The 24,239-nt window shown below is 45.0% G+C and overlaps 1 protein-coding gene across 2 annotated transcripts in view; it reads right to left on the bottom strand.

The window, feature by feature from the left end:
• zdhhc21 (zinc finger DHHC-type palmitoyltransferase 21) overlaps positions 1 to 24,239 on the bottom strand; it is a 170,940-nt gene that overhangs the window by 39,403 nt on the left and 107,298 nt on the right. For both annotated transcript variants that reach the window (XM_070871383.1, XM_070871373.1), the window contains exon 5: positions 2,888 to 3,026. In XM_070871383.1, coding sequence (XP_070727484.1) covers positions 2,888 to 3,026 — 139 coding nt within the window. The remainder of the gene's footprint in view (positions 1 to 2,887; positions 3,027 to 24,239) is intronic.

The raw sequence follows: 24,239 nt of genomic DNA, 5'->3' as shown, positions 1-24,239 counted from the left end.
GTTGGGTAGCAAGGGAATTACATGTAAATACCTTTTTATATATGTCATACATTTATGCCAAACAAGGTAACATTTCTAGTTGTTGGGTGTGTACGCATATTCCTATTCACTCAAAGGGAGCGGATTCCCTTGAGGCCAGTTCCCTTGAATATCTCAGAAATGGCTGAGTGGATAATTAATCAAAACAAAACAGGCAATGTGTTTCAGGATACGGAAAACTGGGCACGTAAATGGAAGTCAGCAGGTTACAATCTGACTACCTTTGAAGGGGGATACCAACCGTGCTACAATAATTCCAAACGGCCCCCATTTTTTGTTATCACTAATACAACGGGAATAGGAAGACCGGGGAAATCGGTCTGTCTGATTAGAAACATCAAAGGAGGCCAAAATATGGGGTATAGTAACTGCTCCCGGAATTATAATATAATCAAGCCACGGAACCGTCCAAACTGGGCCGATGTGGGAATTTTTAACGTAACGGGGATTCTGAATAAAACAGATGGAAAAGCCTGGACAGGCCCGGAGTGTTGCTGACAAAGAAACAGCTAACATTCATTGCCTATAATGGCACCTATTGGATGTGTGGCCACAAGGCCTACCCTTGGCTGCCCCAGAATTGGATGGGATCCTGCTATTTAGCCTACATTGTGCCTTATATGTATCATATAAAGTCACTGTCGGAACATTTACACCGTCCGAAGAGAGCTATCACAGAAACAGAGAGATTCTTTGCCATTCTGATCCCCAGGTATGGGACCGCCAGACTGGCAAGGGAATCCATTAACATGGCATCCGTTGTGGAACGGGTAAGCCAATGATACCTCAGAGGCCCTAGTTAAAATTAATGCAGAAATGGTAGCAATCCGCACAGTAGCCCTACAGAATAGACTGGCCCTTGATTGCATCCTGGCTGAAAAGGGAGGTACTTGCACCCTACTCGGAACTGAGTGTTGCACATATATCCCAGATAGCTCCGAAGAAATTACCCACTTAGCGGAGCATATCCAAAAGGAGGTAGAAAAACTTAAGCAACCCCCATCATTCACTTTGTTGAGTGGAGCCACTGAATGGCTAGGTTCAATAGGAACTTCATTGGTGGAAGGTTTAATTCTATTTGTTGTAATTGTTTTACTTTTATATTGTTTGTTTATGTTGATTAAATGTTGTTGCGACCAGGCAGCTGTAGCTGCTGTCCCGCATGTGAGACACCTTGCAGGTCCCAGCAGACCGTCTGTGGCACAGGGGTATGTTATGCTTAAGGGAAGGTTGTTTACTGGTTGAATTAAGATATTGATTTGGATTAAATTGGAATAAGGTTAATTAACCTACTAAAAACCAGACTTCCATTGTGGCCACGATGGAACTCGGGTTGGTGTGAATTTGTGTGGAAGCTACTAGTCCGGACATGTGGTGAAACGCATCAACAAATTTTAGAAGGAAACTATATTAACATGCATGAAATTATTTTGTAGAATGTTTAACCAGTGATACCTGATGTTTTATGATTCAGTTTGTGAAAGAATCAAAGGGGGGATTGATAGAGAATTCAAACAGGCTGCATTTAGACAGGCTGTGAAAATTCACAGACAAGTCAGAGATGCTACGTGAGTGGTAGCATGTTGCATTAAGTCATCAATCAACTTGACATTTTAGGACCTTGGGTAGCGAGCCAATTAAAAGGTTAAAAGACGATTAATTGAGCCAATAAGATCAAAGAAGACGAGTTCTTTTCTGTAAATTGATCAAGGTATAAGTACAGCCATTTTGACCATGTGGTCTCAGAAGGACAAAGACCTGGCTTAAAGCCAAGAGCTTTTTACAGCTGCCAGAAATAAAGTGACATTAAAACTACAATAGGAGTTCGTATTTCATTGGAAATTAAGAGATCTAACACCCTAAATTCAACAATTTATAAACAAATTGGCAAACAGTCCAGGTTTGAAAGCTTCCAGTTTTGTCACAAGCCATCAATTCCCAATATGTGCACCTTTCTCTGTATGCTTCACAGTGTGTATTGCATGGGGCCTGTCTGTCGATTGAACTTTGGAAAACTATTGCAAGGCCATTTTCTGAAGCAAGAGGTGTGACTGCAAGATGTGCCATTTTAAGGAGAGAGAGAAATCATAGGGAGCATCGCCCCAGGCATCTTGAGAGATGGTTGTCGGTCCACCCTCTTGGTCTATGTTGGTGTCTGGCATTATTAGTTTCTTTAGAAACCACAAATAAAACAAAATAATTTCCAAAAATGGCAAGAAATTGACTAGCCTTGTGCTCGTTTTTTTGGTGATATTTTGCCTTTTTTGACGGTAAATGGTGTTCACCTAAATTGGCCAGAGTTGTGCGCGGCGGTTTTGAAATACCGCTGTATAGCCGACCATCGGTGTGCAATAACCAAAAAAAATGTGAACGCTTAAAATTGACCGTTTGGCGCACTTGTGGTTAGAAAGAAAAAAAATGCGAGAAAACCAGCGAGAAAGCAGGAATGGGATACTGAAGTTGCATGTTCAGCCATGAACTCATTGAATGGCGGTGCAGGCTCGAAGGACCGAATGGCCTTCACCTGCACCTATTTTCTGCGTTTCTATGTTTCTATTGCAGCCCAGAAACAGCGGTAAGTACGAAGACCTGCCGTCAGGCGCATTTTGTTGCCAATTTTACTCCTTTAAAAAGTGGTATTTTTAGCGAGAAATGTGAAAAAAATCTGCTATCACAAAAAGACCAATTTCTCGCCCTAGAATTGCTACATTGCCTGGTGTCCTCGACAACAGTTCAAATAATATAAAATATTGCATTTTGGTAACTGCTTTCTGTGCAAGGCAGACGCATTCGAGATTTAACATCAGCACAAATTGATCAAGAGGAAACACTGAAGCAATATTCTTACCTCTTTTACTTTTGTTAGGGGCTGGAGGTAGTAATATTGGCAGAAATCAAGGACCAATGTGAAGGAACTCAAGAACTCTGTGTAGAAGCATAGCAGTAGGAAGAGCCAGTGATTGTCCTCTCCGACACAATTATTTATCCTGTGGATAAATGTTTTTGCATGCATGTTTGGGGGAGGAGGGAGGAAGTGGAAAAATAAATTAAATGTTTTACATTCACAATAACACGAACAAGACCAATAAATTCAATAAAGTTCATCTGAATCAAAAATCTTAAAACAATTTGATTTGTACATTTTCTGATCAATAAATTCTTCAATTGAATCTTCGATTTGAAGACAATTCCTCGCAATTAAGGTTTCTTCCCCCACCACCATCTCTATTTCCTGACTGTAAAGTATTTGCTTCATGGATTCTTTGCTGAAGAATTCACAGCAACACATTGCTATTAAGAAGTAGTTGGTTTATTTGCAAAGGTTTAACAATCACACTACACATTACCACATTACCAGGACCTCTACTTCCCCACTGGTGACCTGGCTTCTTCTACTGGTGAGCATCACGGCTATGACTCTTCCACCCTCCCACTCCTTGCTAACCTCCCACTCGGAACTCCAGCAGACAACTGACCTTCCGAATGCCTGCCCCCAACCAAGCCTCATGCCACCTACCATTCAAGGGCATTACTCGGCGCTGAGCTTGCGGCCAACATCTCGCCATAGATAATTCGGCTCATCCAGCAGTGCCTTGTCTCCAGTCATCTTGGACTCTCTTGCCACTGGATCAAGACCTTGCTCAGCTAAGCCCGTGTGGTGGCTGGTGTGCAATGGCCACCCACCCCACGTTAAAAGAACTCACGCACAGGCATCTTCCACTCCATTAACATGAAGTTCGGGACCTGGAATGTCAGGACCCTCATGGACAACTCCAACTGCGACAGGCCAGAACGTCGCACCGCCATAGTTGCCTGGGAACTTAGGCACTTTGACATCGACATTACCGCCCTAAGCGAGACCCGATGGGTAGGGGAAGGCCAACTCAAGGAACAAGGTGAAGGTTACATCTTTTTCTGGAAAGGGAAACCAGAGGAAGAACAGCGCCTTCACAGAGTCGACTTCGCCATCAAAAATGAGCTGATTGACGGCCTCAAAGACTTCCCCCTGCAGGGTTAATGAACGTCTCATGACTCTTCGACTCATCCTATCCCGGAACCAATGCGCCACAGTCATCAGTGCATACACCACAACACTCGATGCAACAGATGAGACCAAAGAGGGTTTTTATTCCTACCTCGAAACATCCCCTGTCTTGCATCCCCGCGGACGACAAACTGATCCTCCGAGGTGACTTCAATGCCAGGGTCGGCAAAGACACAGCCGTCTGGGGAGGCGTGATTGGCAGAGAGGGAGTAGGGAAAGCCAGCTCCAGTGGTACCCTACTCCTGACAAAATGTTCAGAACATGAACTTCTCATCACCAACACCTTGTTCCACCAGAGGGACAAATACAAGGTATCGTGGCAACACCCTCGCTCCAAACACTGGCACCTGCTCGACTATGTCATCATCTGAGCCAGGGATTGCAAGGATGTGCACATCACCCACGCCATAACAGGAGCTGATGACTGCTGGATGAACCATCGCCTAATCCGATCTATCATCGACATTAACATAGCCCCAATGCAGAGGGCACAGCAGAAGCAATGCCGCAAAAAAGTCAATGCTGGGCCACTTAAAGACCCAGCTAAGAGAGCCCTATACAGTCAGCGCCTCACAGCTAACCTGGCGTGCCTTGATGACCCTGAGATGCAGAATGCCCACAGCATTTGGTCTGCCCTCCAGGCCTCCATAACCACTGCTTGCGAAGAGACACTTGGTTACTCAACCAGGAAACACCAGGACTGGTTTGATGAGAATTATCAAGAGATCCAAGAACTAATAGATCGCAAGCGCAGAGCATTTCTGAGCCTCAAGCAACAACCCAACTCGGGAGCAGCGAATCAACATTACAGGCTGCTCAAGGCTGAGGTCCAACAAAAAACCCAGGACCTAAAGAACAGGTGGTGGATGGGGAAAGCACAGGATATTCAACAACTGGCCCACAGCCACGCTATGCGAGGATTCTTCATCGCAGTCAAGGCCACCTACGGTCCAAACTCCCAAGACTCCACCCCACTGCTGGCCAAGAATGGGGAAACACTCATCAAGGACACCAAGGCAGTCAGGGCTGCTGGAAGGAGCACTTTGAAGATCTCCTCAATCAAGACTCTGCTTTGACTTGAGTGTTCGCAACTCCATCCTGCAGCATGTGACTCGCCACCATCTCAGTGAAACCCCACGTTGTACGAGGTAAGAAAAGCCATAAGACAGCTCAAGAAAAACAAGGCTACGGGAGCGGATGGAATCCATGCTGAGGCGCTAAAGTATGGTGGAGAGGTGTTGTTGGCGTGGATACATGACCTCATCTCCCTCACTTGGAGGGAGAAAAGCATGCCGGCAGATCTCAGAGATGCAGTGATCGTGACCATCTTTAAAAAAGGGGACAAGTCCGACTGCGGTAAGTACAGAGGAATCTCCCTTCTATCAGCCACTGGGAAAGTCATTGCTGGAGTCCTCCTCAACCGTCTTCTCCCTGTGGCCGAGGAGCTCCTCCCAAAGTCACACTGCGGATTTCATCCCCTCTGGGGCACAACGGACATGATCTTTGCAGCGCGACTGCTGCAGGAAAAATGCAGGGAACAGCACCAGCCCTTATACATGGCCTTCTTCGACCTTACAAAGGCCTTTGACACTGTTAACCGTGAGGGTCTATGGAGCGCCCTCCTCCGTTTCGGATGCCCCCAAAAGTTAGTCAACATCCTTCGCCTGCTCCACGAGGACATGCAGGCCGTGATCCTTACCAATGGATCTATTACAGACCCAATCCACATCCGGACCGATGTCAAACAGGGCTGCATCATTGCTCCTACCCTCTTTTCAATCTTGCTCGCTGCCATGCTCCATCTCACAGTCAACAAGCTCCCTGCTACAGTGGAACTAAACTACAGAACCAGTGGGAAGCTGTTTAACCTTCGCCGTCTCCAGGCCAGGTCCAAGACCACCCTAACCTCTGTCATTGAGCTACAGTATGCGGATGACGCTTGCATCTGCGCACCTACAGAGGCTGAACTCCAGGACATAGTCGGCGTATTTACTGAGGCGTACGAAAGCAAGAGCCTTACGCTAAACATCCGTAAGACAAAGATCCTCCACCAGCCTGTCCTCGCCGCACAGCACTGCCCCCCAGTCATCAAGATCCATGGTGCGGCCCTGGCCAACGTGGACCATTTCCCATATGTCGGGATCCTCTTATCAACAAGAGCAGTCATTGATGAGGAGATTCAACACTGCCTCCAGTGCAGCCTTTGGCCGCCTGAGGAAAAGAGTGTTCAAAGACCAGGCCCTCAAATCTACCACCAAGCTCATGGTCTACAGGGCTGTAGTAATACCCACCCTCCTGTATGGCTCAGAGACATGGACTATGTACAGTAGACACCTCAAGTCACTGGAGAAATACCACCAACGATGCCTCTGCAAGATCCTACAAATCCCCAAGGAGGACAGTCACACCAACATTAGCGCCCTCGACCAGGCAACATCCCCAGCATTGAAGTACTGACCACACTTGATCAGCTCCGCTGGGCAGGCCACGTTGTCCCCATGCCAGACACGAGACTCCCAAAGCAAGCACTCTACTCGGAACTTCTTCACGGCAAACGAGCCAAGGGTGGACAGAGGAAACGTTACAAGGACACCCTCAAAGCCTCCCTGATAAAGTGCGGCATCCCCACCGACACCTGGGAGTCCCTGTCCAAAGACCGCCCTGAGTAGAGGAAGTGCATCTGGGAGTGCGCTGAGCGCCTCGAGTCTCATCGCCGAGCGCATGCAGAAAACAAGCGCAGGCAGAAGGAATGTGCGGCAAACCTGTCCCACCCTCTCTTACCCTCAATGACTGTCTGTCCCACCTGTGGCAGGGACTGTGGCTCTTGTATTAGACTAAGCACTCATTCTAAGAGTGGAAGCAAGTCTTCCTCGATTCCGAGCGACTGCCGATGATGATGATGATGATGATGATGATGATGACATTACCAGTTCATCCACCTGGCTCACAACCAGCTATCACATTGTAGATCCCCTGAACCCAACTGGCTGGGGTTTTATGGAGTCTTGTGAACATCACGTGACTGGCTAAGCCACTCCCAACTCAATAGCACTGCCAACCTGTGAGCATACTCTCAGGTGTATACATTACACTGACCAGCATTCATTTATAGAGACAATGACCAGATACAAGGCAAATGGTGGCACTGTGCAACGTGCCCACAGTTCATGCTAATGCCTGAAACCTTACCCCAAAGGTGGGTTGAAACACCATCACTAATTCAACACTCATATTATATGGAGTGGGGAGGTCAGATTTCAGCTGATTAGAAATTCCATTCAGCCTCCAAGCACAACTCGAAGGGAGGGGATGAGATAAATGGTTTGCAGCTGCAAGTGATGTTCAGTCCCACTGCAGAGTCCTGGCTGACGCTTCAGTGCAGTACTGACGAAGCGCTGCACTGTTGGAGGTGCTTTCTTTCGGATGAGACGTAAAACCGAGGCCCTATGCTTTCTCAGGTAGATGTGGAAGATCGCATGGCACTTTTCGAAGAGTTCTCCCCGGGGTCCCGATCAATATTTATTCCTCAACCAACAACACTAAAGCAGATTATCTGATCATTTATTTCATTGTTGTTTGTGGGAGCTCGCTGTCCGCAAGCTGGCTGCTGTGTTTCCTACATTACAAAATTACTTCATTGGCTGTGAAGCGTTTGGGACATCATATGGTCGTGAAAGGTGCTATATGAATGCAAGTCTTTCTTTCTGCTGTTGCGTTGGTGGAAAAAGTTAGTCCCCCCTAATCTGTCAACCTCCCTCCATTAATTAATACACATATGGAAAAATACGTTTCAATATAAACAGATCAACACACGTGTTTACATGCAGGAAAACTTGTAGTGATGAGTATGAGGAGAGAAAGGATATGGACAGTCTATTAGATCACAGGTAGCATTAGGAAGCCTGTATCTCAGCTTTTTGAGTTTCTTTTAGAGGGACTGGTAGAAGGGGAGGAAAAGAAGAGATGAAATTAGATCATAAGAACATAAGAAAATAAGAAATAGGAGCAGGCCAACTGGCCCCTTGAGCCTGCTCTGCCATTCAATAAATCACGATTGATCTGATCATGGACTCAGCTCCACTTCCCTGCCCGCTCCCTATAACCCTTTACTCCGTTATCGCTCAAAAATCTGTCAATCTTCGCCTTAAATATATTCAATGACCCAGCCTCCACAGCTCTCTGGGGCAGACAATTCCATAGGTTTACAACCCTCAGAGAAGAAATTCCTCCTCATCTCAGTTTTAAATGGGCGGCCCCTTATTCTGAGACAATGTCCCCAATTTTAGTTTCCCCGATGAGTGGAAATATCCTCTCTGCATCAACATTGTCAAGCCCTCTCATTATCTTGTATGTTTCGATAAGATCACCTCTCATTCTTCTGAACTCCAATTGAGTATAGGCCCAACCTACTCAACCTATCTTCATAAGTCAACTCCCTCATCTCCGGAATCAACCTTGCGAACCTTCTCTGAACAGCCTCCAATGCAAATATATCCTTCCTTAAATACGGAGACCAAAACTGTATGCAGTACTCTAGGTGTAGCCTCACCAATACCCTGTACAGTTGTAGCAGGACTTCTCAGCTTTTATACTCGATCCCCCTTGCAATAAAGGCCAACATTCCATTTTTCTTCCTGATTACTTGCTGTACCTGCATATTCACTTTTTGTGTTTCATTCACAAGGACCCCCAGATCCCTCTGTACTGCAGCACTTTGCAATTTTTCTCCATTTAAATTATAATTTGCATTTCTATTTTTTCTGTCAAAGTGGATAACCTCACATTTTCCCACATTATACTCCATCTGCCAAATTTTTACCCACTCACTTAGCCTGTCTATATCCCTTTGTAAATTTGTTGTGTCCTCTTCACAATTTGCTTTCCCACCTATCTTTGTATCATCAGCAAACTCGGCTACATTACACTCAGTCCCTTCATCCAAGTCATTAATATAGATTGTAAATAGTTGGGGTCCCAGCACTGATCCCTGCGGCATACCACTAGTTACTGTTTGCCAACCGGAAAATTACCCATTTATCCCGACTCTCTATTTTCTGTCAGTTAGCCAATCCTCTATCCATGCTAATATATTACCCCCAACCCCGTGATCAGCTGGCAATAAAAGGAAATGAGCAATCCAGATGACCATTTCCAGTCACGTTATTCAAAAGCTCTGATAGTTATATTTATTATATGCAAGGTTTACGTGCACACACACATACAAAACCACACACACAATAGTTGATCTCCTGTGGTGTTGCATGAAGAGTAAATGTAGTCTTCATGTGGAGCATAGTTCGAAGGTGGGGGCAATTAGATCAGACTGTGCATAGATAAGCTGTTTAGTACGATACTAGTCAGTCTATCTCATCACTGAACCCAGGAAGTCAAGACCCAGTATACAGAGAAGCAGAGTTAGAACATGGGGGATATGCATTGGACCAGGGCTTGTAAATGAAATTCAGTTTCCATGTTAACGTAATTCTGTCCTGGTTTCTTTCCAAACTCCTATGTTTAAATTTATAAAGGAAACTGCGTATGTAAAGGAGTCACGTTGTAATTCCACCCTCCAGCCATTGTCTGTCACTCATCCTGGAGCACGTAGGGATTATTGCACTGGTTGTAATTTACCAAAATTCCCTGAATTCTGGGGAGGTCCCGGCAGATTGGAAAACTGCAAAAGTAACACCCCTGTTTAAAAAAGGCCGACAAAATGCAGGAAACTATAGACCAGTTAGCCTAACATCTGTGGTTGGGAAAATGTTGGAGTCCATTATTAAAGAAATAGTGGCACGACATTTGGAAAAGCATAATTTGATCAGGCAGAGTCAGCATGGATTTATGAAGGGGAAGTCATGTTTGACAAATTTGTTGGAATTTTTTGAGGATGTAACATACAGGTGGATAAAGGGGACTTCCAGAAGGCATTTGACAAGGTGCCACATAAAAGGCTACTGCACAAGATAAAAGTTCACGGGGTTGGGGGTAATATATTAGCATGATTAGAGGATTGGCTAACTAACAGAAAATAGAGAGTCGGGATAAATGGTTCATTCTCGGGTTGGCAATCAGTAACTAGTGGAGTGCCGCAGGGATCAGTGCTGGGACCCCAACTATTCACAATCTATATTAACGACTTGGAAGAAGGGACCGAGTGTAATGTAGCGAAGTTTGCTGACGATACAAAGATGGGAGGAAAAGCAATGTGTGAGGAGGACACAAAAAATCTGCAAAAGGACATAGACAGGCTAAGTGAGTGATGGAGCAAATAGAGTATAATGTTGGAAAGTGTGAGGTCATGAACTTTGGCAGAAAAAAAATCAAAGAGCAAGTTATTATTTAAATGGAGAAAGATTGCAAAATGCCACAGTACAGCGGGACCTGTGGGTACTTGTGCTTGAAACACAAAAGGTTAGTATGCAGGTACAGCCAAGTGATCAGGAATGGAATCTTGGTCTTTATTGCAAAGGGGATGGAGTATAAAAGCAGGGAAGTCTTGCTACAGTTATACAGGGTATTGGTGAGGCCACACCTGGAATACTGTGTACAGTTTTGGTTTCCATATTTACGAAAGGATATACTTGCTTTACAGGCAGTTCAGAGAAGGTTCACTAGGTTGATTCCAGAGATGAGGGGGTTGACCTATGAGGCAAGGTTGAGTAGGTTGAGCCTCTACTCATTGGAATTCAGAAGATTGAGAGGTGATCTTATCGAAATGTATAAGATTATGAGGGGGCTTGACAAGGTGGATGCAGAGAAAATATTTCCACTGATGGGGGGAGACTAGAACTAGGGGGCATAATCTTAGAATAAGGGGCTGCCCATTTAAAACTGAGATGAGGAGGAATTTCTTCTCTCAGAGGGTTGTAAATCTGTGGAATTCACTGCCTCAGAGAGCTGTGGAAGCTGGAACATTGAATAAATTTAAGACAGAGATAGACAGTTTCTTAACCGATAAGGGAATAAGGGGTTATGGGGAGCGGGCAGGGAAGTGGACCTGAGTCCATGATCGGATTAGCCAAGATTGTATAAAATGGCAGAGTAGGCTCGAGGGGCCATATGGCCTTCTCCTGCTCCTATTTCTTACGTTCTTATGTTTGATCTATTCTACTATTGTTGTGGTTCGTACCCTTCAGTAGCATTTTGATATTTTCCATGGCAAAGTTCAGCTAATGTATGCTAAAAAATCCACTTGATGTCTACAAAACATTATTTCCTGTTGTCATGTTTTTGTCACAATTTTGCATTAACTTTTTCCATTATAATTTTTAAAAAACATTTACTTGTTGTCAGGATGAGGACAACACTGGCAAGGCCACATTTACTTCCTGTCTGTTTCTTGTTGCCAATAACACTTGTTTGGCTTGCTAAGCCACTTCAAGGCATTAAGAGTCAACCACATAATGTGGAACTGCACGTAGGGATGGCTGGTTCCTTTTCCTGAAGGATATCAATGAGCTAGTGTGGTTTTTAAAAACAATAATCCAGTAGGTTCCAAGGTCATTCCTCTAAAGCTATGTTAAATTCAATTCCACACCTTTCTGGGATTTGTAATAGTGACCTCCGGGTTGCTAGTCCACTACTATAAGAAGAACATAAGAACATAAGAAATAGGAGCAGGAGTAGGCCATTTGGCCCCTCGAGCCTGCTCCGCCATTTAATAAGATCATGCCTGATCTGATCTTGGGCTCAACTCCACTTCCCTGCCTACTCCCCATAATCCTTCACTCCCTTTAATCATTAGGCTATTGTAATCATAGGCTTCTGTCCATATTTATAATGGATTTAGCCAACATACACCCGTAACCCTGTGAGTGCTCTATCTGACCACCAGGTTTCCAACAAATTACTCAAAATGCTGTCCAAATTTATTTTTCAATCACCATTTTTTTCCTTTGCAACTGAAACTTCTAATGTTCAAAATAAGGGTACAAAATTATGAGTGGTCTTATAATGCTTGCATCAAAGTTGTTACTTGAAGAGCTCAACAACTCCCAAAAGCCAGGGTTCAAATTAGATATTTGTACCCAAAGCCATGACTGTGAACTGAATTTAGATTGTGGAGTATGAGTATGTGCAGTGGGTCCATCAGTGAGCTGCACTGAGATATTCTTCTCTGGGTTCCTAGCAATTTCTGCTTCAAGGTTTTCCAAAATTATTTAAAGTAATGTTAGAGGACAAATTTCAATCTTCATTCAAGTAAAATTGATACTGTGTGTTTTGTGATACTGCCCCATGCAAAAATGGTGAGCTCCAAGGAGCTCTGGACCTCGAACCTAGTCATCCTTATAGCAGTGCTGTGATAGGAGACAGCACTTGGGGCTGAATTTTCGCCACCATTCTGCGATTATTTTGGCCTACGCTGTTTTTTTTGAGGCAGACTAAAATCTGCAAGTTTCGCCAAAGTTTCTGCGCCACTCTAAACTAGCTAGGTCCGATTTTTTGACGTCACTGGGGATAGAACCTGCCGGGTGTGCCATTTAAGTGAGTTTGGCCAAGTACAATTTTTTCTAAAATGGCAGAGTGCATCGTTCTGAAAAACCTTATCTACAGTTAAGAAAATCGGGGCATAAAAGAGAAAATCGGCGGAGACAAGACGCCATTGTTTCAGCGGAGCTGATATAGGGACAGGATAAATCTTCATCTACATTTAAAAAAACATGGATTAATCAAGGACAGTCAGCATAGATTTGTTAAGGGAAGGTCATGTCTGACTAACTTGATTGAATTTTTTGAGGAGATAACAAGGAGGGTCAATGAGGGTATTGCGTTTGATGTAGTCTATATGGATTTTAGCAAGGCTTTTGATAAGGTCCCACATGGCAGACTGGTCACAAAAGTAAAAGCCCATTGGATCCAAGGCAAAGTGGCAGAGGGGTCAACCACCAGGGGGCATAGATTTAAATCATTGGTAGAAGGATCAGATGGAGTTGAGGAGAAATGTCTTCACCCAGAGGATGGTGGGGGTCTGGAACTCACTGCCTGAAAGGGTGGGAGAAGCAGAAACCCTCACCACATTTAACAAGTTATTGGATATGCCCTTGAAGTGTCGTAACCTGCAGGGCTACGGACCAAGAGCTGGAAAGTGGGATTAAGCTGGATAGCTCTTGGTCAGCCGGTATGGACACAATGGGCCAATTGGCCTCCTTCTGTGCTGTAAATTTATATATGATTGATTTTATGAATCCATATAGATTAAGTTAAAAGACAAAAAGGACCACTCACCCTAATAGGAGTATACTATAGACCACCAAATAGTGGAAGGGAATTGGAGGAAGAAATATGTAGGCAAATCTACGTGGCGAGTCGCAGACATAGAATAAACATCGTGGGAAATTCTAACTACCCCCGAATACATTGGCAGGAAGTAGTAGTGAAAGAAGAAAAGGGAATGGAGTTCTCATTGTGTATACAGGACTCCTTTCTCACTCAGTGTGAGAGAAGACCAACAAGAAAGGAATCACTGCCGCACCTTGTAATGGGTAATGAAGCAGAACGGATAGGAGAAGCAAGAGTAGGAGAGCATCGTAGTAATGATCACAACCTAGTAAGGTTCAAGGCTAGGATTGAGAGTGACATAAGTGGGACAAGGCTCAGGTTACCAGATTGAAAAAGATCAAATGAAGGTGGAACTTAAGAAGGTAAACTGGCTGAAAATCCTGAAAAATAAACAGTGGGAAATCTTTAAAAGGATAATCAGCAGAGTCCAAGAAAAGAAAGCAAGCTAATTATGGGGCACCATGGATGAATAAACATCCAAAGGGAAAGAGATACAAGTAGTCATTAGGTTCTAAAGGAAATGACAAAAGCAATTCAAAAAACCTAGAAAGAGAAATTACAAAATCAAATTATCAAGGATTATAAAAAATAATAAAGTGTTCTTTAGACACATAAATAACGAAAGGAAAATAAAAGTAGGGATAGGGTCACTAAAGGATGAGCAAACTAAACTCACAGGTACTCAGAAATATGACAGAGTAATGGCAGAAATATTGAATAATTACTTTGCCTTAGTTTTTACTGAAGATAATAAAAGAGACACTTCACCAGAGGATGAGCTTAAAAAGAATATTAACAGTTTAGATAGAAAGGGAGAAAATAATTGATAAACTAGCAAAACTAAAAGAGGGTAAAAACCCAGGTCCAGATGGTATGCACCCACACATACTCAAGGAAACGAGGGAGAAGAGAGCAGAGGCACTAGTTTATATTTACAAAAGTTCTATAGAAGAGGGGGTAGTGACAGTGGACTGGTGGACAGCTTCTTGAATACAAAAAGGTAGATAGAACAAAACCTGGGAGCTACAGACCAGTCAGTATAACATCTGTGATGGGAAAGATGCTGGAACCATAAAACCATAGAATCATAGAAACTTACAGCACAGAAGGAGGCTATTTGACCCATCAAGCCTGTGCTGGCTCTTCAAAAGAGCAGTCTTGCTTAGTCCCATGTTCCAGTTTTCTGTCCGTAACCCTGTAAGCTCCTGATCCTCGGGTACCTGTCCAACTCCCTTTTAAAATTATTGATGGAATCAGCTTCCAACACCTTTTCAAGCAGAGCGTTCCAGATCCTGACAACTCTCTCAGAGAAAATATTTCTCCTCATCTCCCCTCCAGACCGTTTGCCAATGATTTTGAATCTATGACCTCTGGTTATTGACCCACTCACCAGAGGGAATAATTTTTCTCTATCTACTCTATCACAACCTGTAATCATCTTGAAAACCTCTTTTAGGTCACCGATATGAAAACAAGTCATAGAAGAGCATCTAGTTACAGAAGATATAATAAAAATAATCATCATGGATTCATGTTTAACCAACCAGATGGAGTACTTTGGAGCGGTAACGCAAAGAGCAGACAAGGGTAATGTAGTACATTTTATATCGTTGGATTTTCAAAAAGCCTTCAATAAGGTAACACATCGTAGGCTCATGAAGGTTAGAACATGTGGAGTCAACAACAATTTGTATTGATATAGTGCCTTTAACGTAGTAAAATGTCCCAAGGTGCTTCACAGGAGCAAAACAAATAAATTTGACACCGAGCCACACAAGAAGAAATTACAGCAGATGTCCAAAAGCTTGGTCAATGAGGTAAATTTTAAGGAGCGTTTTAAAGGAGGAAAGAGAGGCAGAGAGGGAATTCCACGGACCATGCATCGTACGATCAAACTTCCAGACCGTGCATCGTACGATCAAACTCCCAGACCGCGCATCGTACGATCAAACTCCCGGACCGTTCATCGTACGATCAAACTCCCGGACTGTTCATCGTACGATCAAACACCCGGACCGTTCATCGTACGATCAAGCTCCCGGACTGTTCATCGTACGATCAAACACCCGGACCGTTCATCGTACGATCAAACTCCCGGACTGTTCATCGTACGATCAAACACCCAGACTGTGCATCGTACGATCAAACTCCCGGACTGTTCATCGTACGATCAAACTCCCGGACCGTTCATCGTACGATCAAACTCCCGGACTGTTCATCGTACGATCAAACACCCAGACTGTGCATCGTACGATCAAACTCCCGGACTGTTCATCGTACGATCAAACTCCCGGACCGTTCATCGTACGATCAAACTCCCGGATTGTTCATCGTACGATCAAACACCCAAACTGTGCATCGTACGATCAAACTCCCAGACTGTGCATCGTACGATCAAACTCCCGGACCGTGCATCGTACGATCAAACTCCCGGACCTTGCATCGTACGATCAAACTCCCGGACCGTGCATCGTACGATCAAACACCCGGACCGTGCATCGTACGATCAAACTCCGGGACTGTTCATCGTACGATCAAACACCCGGACCGTGCATCGTACGATCAAACTCCCGGATCGTTCATCGTACGATCAAACTCCCAGACTGTGCATCGTACGATCAAACTCCCAGACTGTGCATCGTACGATCAAACTCCCGGACCGTGCATCGTACGATCAAACTCCCGGACCTTGCATCGTTCGATCAAACTCCGGGACTGTTCATTGCACGATCAAACTCCAGGACCGTGCATTATACAATCAAACTCCCGGAACTTCTCTCAGTGCCACCAACTTGTATTAAGACCCCATTCCCCCTCCCCAATACTGCAACATACAGGAGAGCTAACACATCTTGCATAGCATTTTGATGTGTATTCTCTGCTTTTAAATAGTGATTGATAAAAATTAAATACACAGGACTGAACAGGCTGGATGTCTTTTCTCTTTAAAACAGAAGACTGAGTGGTGACCTAATAGAGGTCTTCAGAATTATGAAAGGTTTTGATAGAGTGGATACAGAGAGAACGTTTCCACTTGTGGGAAAGAGCATAACCAGAGGCCATCAATATAAGATAATCAGCAAGAAATCCAATAGGGAATTCAAAAGAAAATTCTTTACCTAAAGAGTGGTGAGAATGTGGAACTCGCTACCACAGGGAGTGGTTGAAGTGAATAGTATAGATGCATTTAAGGGAAGGCTAGACAAGTATATGAGGGGCAAGGGAATAGAGGGTAATGCTGATAGATTTAGATGAGGAAAGACGGGAGGAGGCTCGAGTGGAGCATAACTGCCGGCATGGACTGGTTGGGCCGCATTACCTATTTCGGTGCCATATATCTATCCTATGTTATCCTATGTAAAGAAATATACAAAACTAAGTACCTCTCATTGAAAATTTTCACAAAATAATGGACAAAGTTGTGAAAATCCATCCCCAGAGCACCAATAAAAATCCTATACATTATGTGGTATGTTTTCTATTTCAGCTCTCTCCACCAGTTGCTTTCACATCCCTTTTATGTCTATTCTTTTTTTCTCCCATCATTTTAGTCCTAACGTGTGATTATGCACGTCTCTCTCTCTCTATGTCTCTAGCAATGTATTTTTTGAAAGTCAAGCACGCGACCAGACATGCTCAGAAGGTGACAAGAATGAAATGAATTGCACGCGAACTGAGCCCAGTTTCAAAGGTGGGCGCCAAACAATCAGAAATTTATATGCAGTGGAGAAAAAGCAAGCAAAGAAAAATAATAAATGGTTCTGGTAAAAATGTGAGCGTGCACGAGCGGAATGTGCCCAAGGTCTAACTCGACTTTAAGGCAAAGCGATCAATAACAAAGGCTCAGGGAAGAAATGGAGCTACAAGCCAGTGAGCCCCGAGGCACCAGCACAAGAACAGTAATGTAGGACTGTGGAGTACTGAAGACAAGCATTTTATAAATGTTATTCAGATGATTAAATATGCAGGTGGTCAGAAATAAAAATAGCCGCTGTAACAACACTGAAAAAATGAATTCACTGATTGCGATTGATTGAAATTGGTCTTTCGCGTGGTTGCTTTTTTATGCTGAATCTTGACAGCCTGTATTTCAGCGAATCAGTATCTTCAAGTTGATTATTTGAGCGTACGAGGAAAGTGTGACACTTTGTTTTCTGCTGAGCAGATTTAATGCGACGTGCTATATGCAAGACTTCTAATTATATTGTTGCATCTTTGTCGGTCAGCAGCATCTTACTGTGCAGATAAAAGAAAACTGTGCATGTTGCAAATAAAACAGAAGCAGAAAATGCTGGAAATACAGTATCTATAAAGAGAAAATTCAGGATAACTGAGTTCTGACAAAGACCCTCTATCTGATGCACTGTGTCCGGACTTTTCTCTTTCCAGATACTGACATAACACCGCATGTCAAAGTCCACATGTGCATGGAGTATTATAAAAAGCCTAACTCAATTATGGAGTATTATAAAAAGCTAACTCAATTTCCCAGTATTGAGTTAGGCTTTTTATAATACTCCATGCACATGTGGACTTTGACCACTAGGGGGAAGACGTGTTTTATTAAAGGGCTCTTTCACCGTGAAAGCTTCTTATTAAGAGCTTGTATATATCTTTACAGTAAGCTGGAAGTTAGTTTTCCAAGGTTGAACAAGTTCAATATTTGAAAGTGATTTTTTTTTTTAAATGTCCAAATATCACACAGTGTGATCATAACATGTAATATTATAACAATGTCTTTTTACAGTTGCAGATCAAATGCTATTTGACGCAACTGTTCTCGACTCCATCCCACAGCATGCTACTCACCACCACCTCAGTAAAACCCCAGCACTGCACGAGGTAGGAAAAGCCAAAAGACAGCTTAAGAACAACAAGGCTATGGGAGCGGATGGAATCCCTGCTGATGCACTGAATTATGGTGGAGAGGCACTGCTGGCGCGAATATATGACCTCATCTCTCATCTGGAGGGAGGAGAGCATGCCGGGAGATTTCAGAGGTACAGTGAGCGTAACCATCTTTAAGAAAGGGGACAAGTCCAACTGCGGCAACTACAGAGGAATCTCCATATTATCAGCCACTGGGAAAGTCATCGCTAGAGTCCTCCTCAACTGTCTTCTCCCTGTGGCCGAGGAGCTCCTCCCGGAGTCTCAGTGCGGATTTCGTCCCCTACGGGGCACAACGGACATGATTTTTACAGCGCGATAGCTGCAGGAAAAATGCAGGGAACAGCACCAGCCCTTATACAAGGCCTTCTTCAACCTTACAAAGGCTTCTGACACCGTCATCGCGAGGGCCTATGGAGCGTCCTCTTCCGTTTCGGTTGCCCCGAAAGGTTCGTCACCATCCTCTGCCTGCTCCACGATGACATGCAGGCCGTGATCCTTACCAACGGATCCATTACCGACCCAATTCACATCCGGACCAGGTTCAAACAGAGCTGTGTCATCGCCCCAACCCTCTTTGCTGTCATGCTCCACCTCACAGTCAACAAGCTCCCCACTGGAGTGGAACTAAACTACAGAACCAGTGGGAACCTGTTCAACCTTCGCCGTCTCCAGGCCAGGTCCAAGACCCCCCAACGTCTGTTGTCGAGTTACGGTACGCGGACAACGCTTGCATCTGCTCACATAAAGAGGCTGAACTCCAAGTCATAGTCAACGTATTTACTGAGGCGTACGAAAGCATGGGCCTTACTCTAAACATCCTTAAGACAAAGGCTCTCTATCAGTCTGTCCTCGCTGATCCACGCCCCCCAGTCATCAAGATCCACGGCACGGCCCTGGACAATGTGGACCATTTCCCAAACCTCAGGAGCCTCGTATCAACAACACCAGACAATGACGACGAGATTCAACACCGCCTCTAGTGCGCCAGTGCAGCCTTCAGCTGCCTGAGGAAAAGTGTGTTTGAAGACCAGGCCCTCAAATCCACCACCGAGCTCATGGTCTACAGGGCTGTAGTAATACCCGCCCTCCTGTATGGCTCAGAGACATGGACCATATACAGTAGACACCTCAAGTTATTGGAGAAATACCAATGATGTCTCCGCAAGATCCTACAAATCCCCTGGGAGGACAGATGCACCAATGTTAGCGTCCTCGACCAGGCCAACATCCCCAGCATTGAAGCACTGACCACACTTGATCAGCTCCGCTGAGCAGGCCATGTCGTTCGCATGCCAGACACGAGACTCCCAAAGCAAGCACTCTACTCGGAACTCCTTCACGACAAGCAAGCCAAATGTGGGCAGAGGAAACGTTACAAGGACACCCTCAAAGCCTCCTTGATAAAGCCCAACATCCCCATCGACACCTGGGAGTCCCAGGCCAAAGATTGCACTAAGTGAAGGAAATGCATCCGGGAGGGCGCTGAGCACCTCGAGTCTCATCGCTGAGAGCATGCAGAAATCAAGTGCAGGCAGCGAAAAGAGCGTGCGGCAAACCAGTCCCACCCACCCTTTCTCTCAATGACTATTTGGCCCACCTATGACAGGGACTGTGGTTCTCGTATTGGACTGTTCAGCCACCTAAGGACTCATTTTTAGAGTGGAAGCAAGTCTTCCTCGATTCCGAGTGACTGCCTATGATGATGATGATGCTATTTATCCGTGCAAAAACTACTTAATGACCAAGAGTTCATTGCATGGCCTTGAAAAATCAATCTTCTGTCTTTGAGATGAAGATATTAGGAAGACTGCCAGAAAGTATAAGGTGCCTTTGTTGCTGTTATTTCATCTACAAGCTTACAGCAGACAAAGAAAGACTGAGGTAATGTCACTGAACTCCATCTATCTTCACAACAACAACTTGTATTTATATAGCGCCTTTAACATAGTAAAACATCCCAAGGAGCTTCACAGGAGTGTTGAGAGATTTTTTTTAATTGGACACCGAGCCGCATAAGGAGAAATTATGGCAGATGACCAAAAGCTTGGTCAAAGAGGTAGGTTTTAAGGAGCGTCTTGAAGCAGGAAAGAGAGGCGGAAGGGTTTAGGCAGGGAATTCCAGAGCTTGGGGCCTAGGTAACAGAAGGCATATACACCAATTGTTGAGAGATTATAATCACGGATGCTCAAGAGGCCAGAATTGGAGGAGTGCAGTGATCGTGAGGGGTTGTGGGGCTGGGGGAGATTATAGATATAGGGAGGGGTGAGGACATGGAGGGATTTGTAAAGCAGGATGAGAATATATATTGTTTGTGGTTACATACAATTACATAGAATGGACAGAAAAGAAATAAGCCATTCAACACAACTGGTCTATGACGGCGTTTTGTTTTTAAATTCATTCTCGGGATGTGGGCGTCGCTGATAAGACCAGCATTTATTGTCATCCCCAATTGCCCTTGAGAAGGTGGTGGTTAGCAGCTTTCTTGAACCACTGCAGTCTATGTGGTGAAGGTACTCCCACAGTGCTGTTCGGGAGGGAGTTACAGGATTTTGACCCAACAACTATGAAGGAACAGCGATATATTTCCAAGTCAGGATGGCGAGTTGTTGCGGTGCATCTCATAGATGGTACATAATGCTGCCACTATGGGCCGGTGGTGGAGGGAGTGAATGTTTAAGGTGGTGGATGGGATGCCAATCGCGGGCTGCTTTGTCGTGGATGGTGTCGAGCTTCTTGAGTGTTTTTGGAGTTGCGCTCATCCAGGTCCATTACACTCCTGACTTGTGCCTTATAGATGGTGGAAAGGCTTTGGGGAGTCAGGTGGTGAGACACTCAGAACAGAATACCCAGTCTCTGATCTGCTCTTGTTGTCACAGTATTTATGTGGCTGGTCCAGTTTAGTTTCTGATCAATGGTGAACCCCCAGGTTGTTGATGGTGGGGGATCCGACGATGGTAATGCCATAGAACGTCAAGGGGAGGTGGTTGGACTTTCTCTTGTTGGAGATAGTCATTGCCTGGCACTGGCCGAAGCCTGAATGTCGCCCAGGTCTTGTTCCATGCGGGCACAGAGTGCTTCTGAGGAGTTGCAAATGGAACTGAACACTGTGCAGTCAGCAGTGAACATCCACACTTCTGACCTTATGATGGAGGGAAGGTTATTGATGAAGTAACTGAAGATGGTTGGTCCTAGGACAATGGCCTGAGGAACTCCTGCAGCAATGTCCTGGGGCTGAGATGAATGACCTCCAACACTACAATCATCTTCCTTTGTGCTGGGTATGACTCCAGCCAGTGGACAGTTTTCCCCGATTCCTATTGACTTCAGTTTTACTAGGGCTCCTTGATGCCATACTTGGTCAAATGCTGCCCTGATGGCAATGGCAGTCACTCTTGCCTCACCTCTGGAATTCAGCTCTTTTGTCCATGTTTGGACCAAGGCTGTAATAAGGTCTGGTGCCGAGTGGTTCTGGCGGACCCCAAACTGAGCATTGGTGAGCAGGTTATTGGTGAGTAAGTGCCGCTTGATAGCACTGTCGACGACACCTTCCATCACTTTGCTGATGGAGAGTATACTGATGGTGGTGGCGGGGTGGGGGGGGGGGGGGGGGGGAGTAATTGGCTGGATTAGATTTGTCCTGCGGTCAGATAGGAATGTTCATGGACCTTTCTCCTCCCATTAGTTGTTTAATTGTCAACCACCATTTATGACTGGGTATGGTCCGACCACCGAGCTTTGATCTGATCAGTTGGTTGGGAGATCGCTCAGCTCTGTCTATAGCGTGCTGCTTCTGCTGTTTAGCATGCATATAGTCCTGTGTTGCAGCTTCCACAGATTGGCACCTCATTTTCAGGCATGCTTGGTGCTGCGCCTGGCATGCTCTTCTGCACTCCTCAGTGAACCAGGGTTGGTCTCCCGGCATGATGGTAATGGTAGAGTGAGGGATATGCCGGGCCATGAGGTTACAGATGGTGGAACACAATTCTGCTGCTGACAATGGCCCACGGTGCCTAATGGATGCCCAGTTTTGAGCTGCTAGATCGGTTCTGAATCTATCCCATTTAGCACGATGGTAGTGCCACACAATACGATGGAGGTTGTCCTCAGTGTGTAGACAGTGAGAACAAAGTCAAGTAGGTTTTTCCCTCATGTTGGTTCTCTCACCACCTGCTGCAGGCCCAGTCTGGCAGTGATATCCTTCAAGACTCGGCCACCTTGGTCAGTAGTGGTGCTACCGAGCCACTCTTGGTGATGGACATTGAAGTCCCCCACCCAGAGTAAACTTGCTACCCTCGGTGCTTCTTCCAAGTGGTGTTCAACATGGAGGAGTACTGATTCATCAGCTGAGGGAGGGTAGTAGGTGGTAATCAGCATGTTTGACCTGATGCCATGAGATTTCTGCTCCACACAAGCCTCCTCCCATACTCTTCATCTAATCCCATCAACATAAACTTCTATTCATTTCTCCTTCATGTGTTTATATAGCTTCCCCTTAAATGTATCTTTGCTATTTGCCTCAACCATTCCCTGTGGTAGCGAGTTCCACATTCTAACTACTCTCTGGGTAAAGTTCTCCTGAATTCCCGATTGGCTTTGCTAGTGACTATGAATTTAGAAGAATGAGAGGGGATCTCATAGAAACATATCAAATTCTGACAGGATTGGACAGGTTAGATGCAGGAAGAATGTTCCCGATGTTGGGAAAGTCCAGAACCAGGGGTCACAGTCCAAGGGGAAGGAGTAAGCCATTTAGGACCGAGATGAGGAGAAACTTCTTCACTCAGAGTTGGGAACCTGTGGAATTCTCTACCACAGAAAGTTGTTGCGGCCAGTGCGTTAGATATATTCAAAAGGGAGTTAGATATGGCTCTTATAGCTAAAGGGATCAAGGGGTATGGAGAGACAGCAGGAAACATAGAAACATAGAAAATAGGTGCAGGAGTAGGCCATTCTACCCTTCGAGCCTGCACCACCATTCAATAAGAACATGGCTGATCATTCCCTCAGTATTCCTTTCCCACTTTTTCTCCATACCCCTTGATCCCTTTAGCCGTAAGGGCCATATCTAACTCCCTCTTGAATATATCCAATGAACTGGCATCAACACCTCTCTGTGGCAGGGAATTCAACAGGTTAACAACTCTCTGAGTGAAGAAGTTTCTCCTCATCTCAGTCCTAAACGGCCTACCCCTTATTCTAAGACTGTGTCCCCTGGTTCTGGACTTCCCCAACATCGGGAACATTCTACCCGCATCTAACCTGTCCAGTTCCGTCAGAATCTTATATGTTTCTATGAGATCCCCTCTCATCCTTCTAAACTCCAGTGTATAAAGGCCCAGTTGATCCAGTCTCTCCTCATATGTCAGTCCAGCCATCCCTGGAATCAATCTGGTGAACCTTCGCTGCACTCCCTCAATAGCAAGAAAGTCCTTCCTCAGATTAGGAAAGCAAAACTGAACACAATATTCCAGGTGAGGTCCACCAAGGCCCGTACAACTGCAGTAAGACCTCCCTGCTCCAATATTCAAATCCCCTAGCTATAAAGGCCATCATACTATTTGCCTGCTTCACCGCCTGCTGTACCTGCATGCCAACTTTCAATGACTGATGAACCATGACCCCCAGGTCTCGTTGCATCTCCCCTTTTCCTAATCTGCCACCACTCAGATAATATTCTGCCTTCGTGTTTTTTGCCCCCAAAGTTTACCTCACATTTATCCACATTATATTGCATCTGCCATGCATTTGCCCATTCACCTAACCTATCAAAGCCAACCTGCAGCCTCTTAGCGTCCTCCTCACAGATCACACCGCCACCCAGTTTAATGCCATCTGAACTTGGAGATATTACATTAATGATTTAGATGAGGAATTGAGTGTATTATGTAAAGAGCTGGGGTCCCAGCACTGAGCCCTGCGGCACTCCACTAGTCACTGCCTGCCATTCTGAAAAGGACCCGTTTATCCCGACTCTCTGCGTCCT

The sequence above is a fragment of the Pristiophorus japonicus genome, chromosome 1, assembly GCF_044704955.1.
Source record: "Pristiophorus japonicus isolate sPriJap1 chromosome 1, sPriJap1.hap1, whole genome shotgun sequence".
NCBI lineage: Eukaryota > Metazoa > Chordata > Chondrichthyes > Pristiophoridae > Pristiophorus > Pristiophorus japonicus.
The sequence above is the reverse complement of the archived record's forward strand: the minus strand, read 5'-3'. Positions and strand labels throughout refer to the sequence as shown.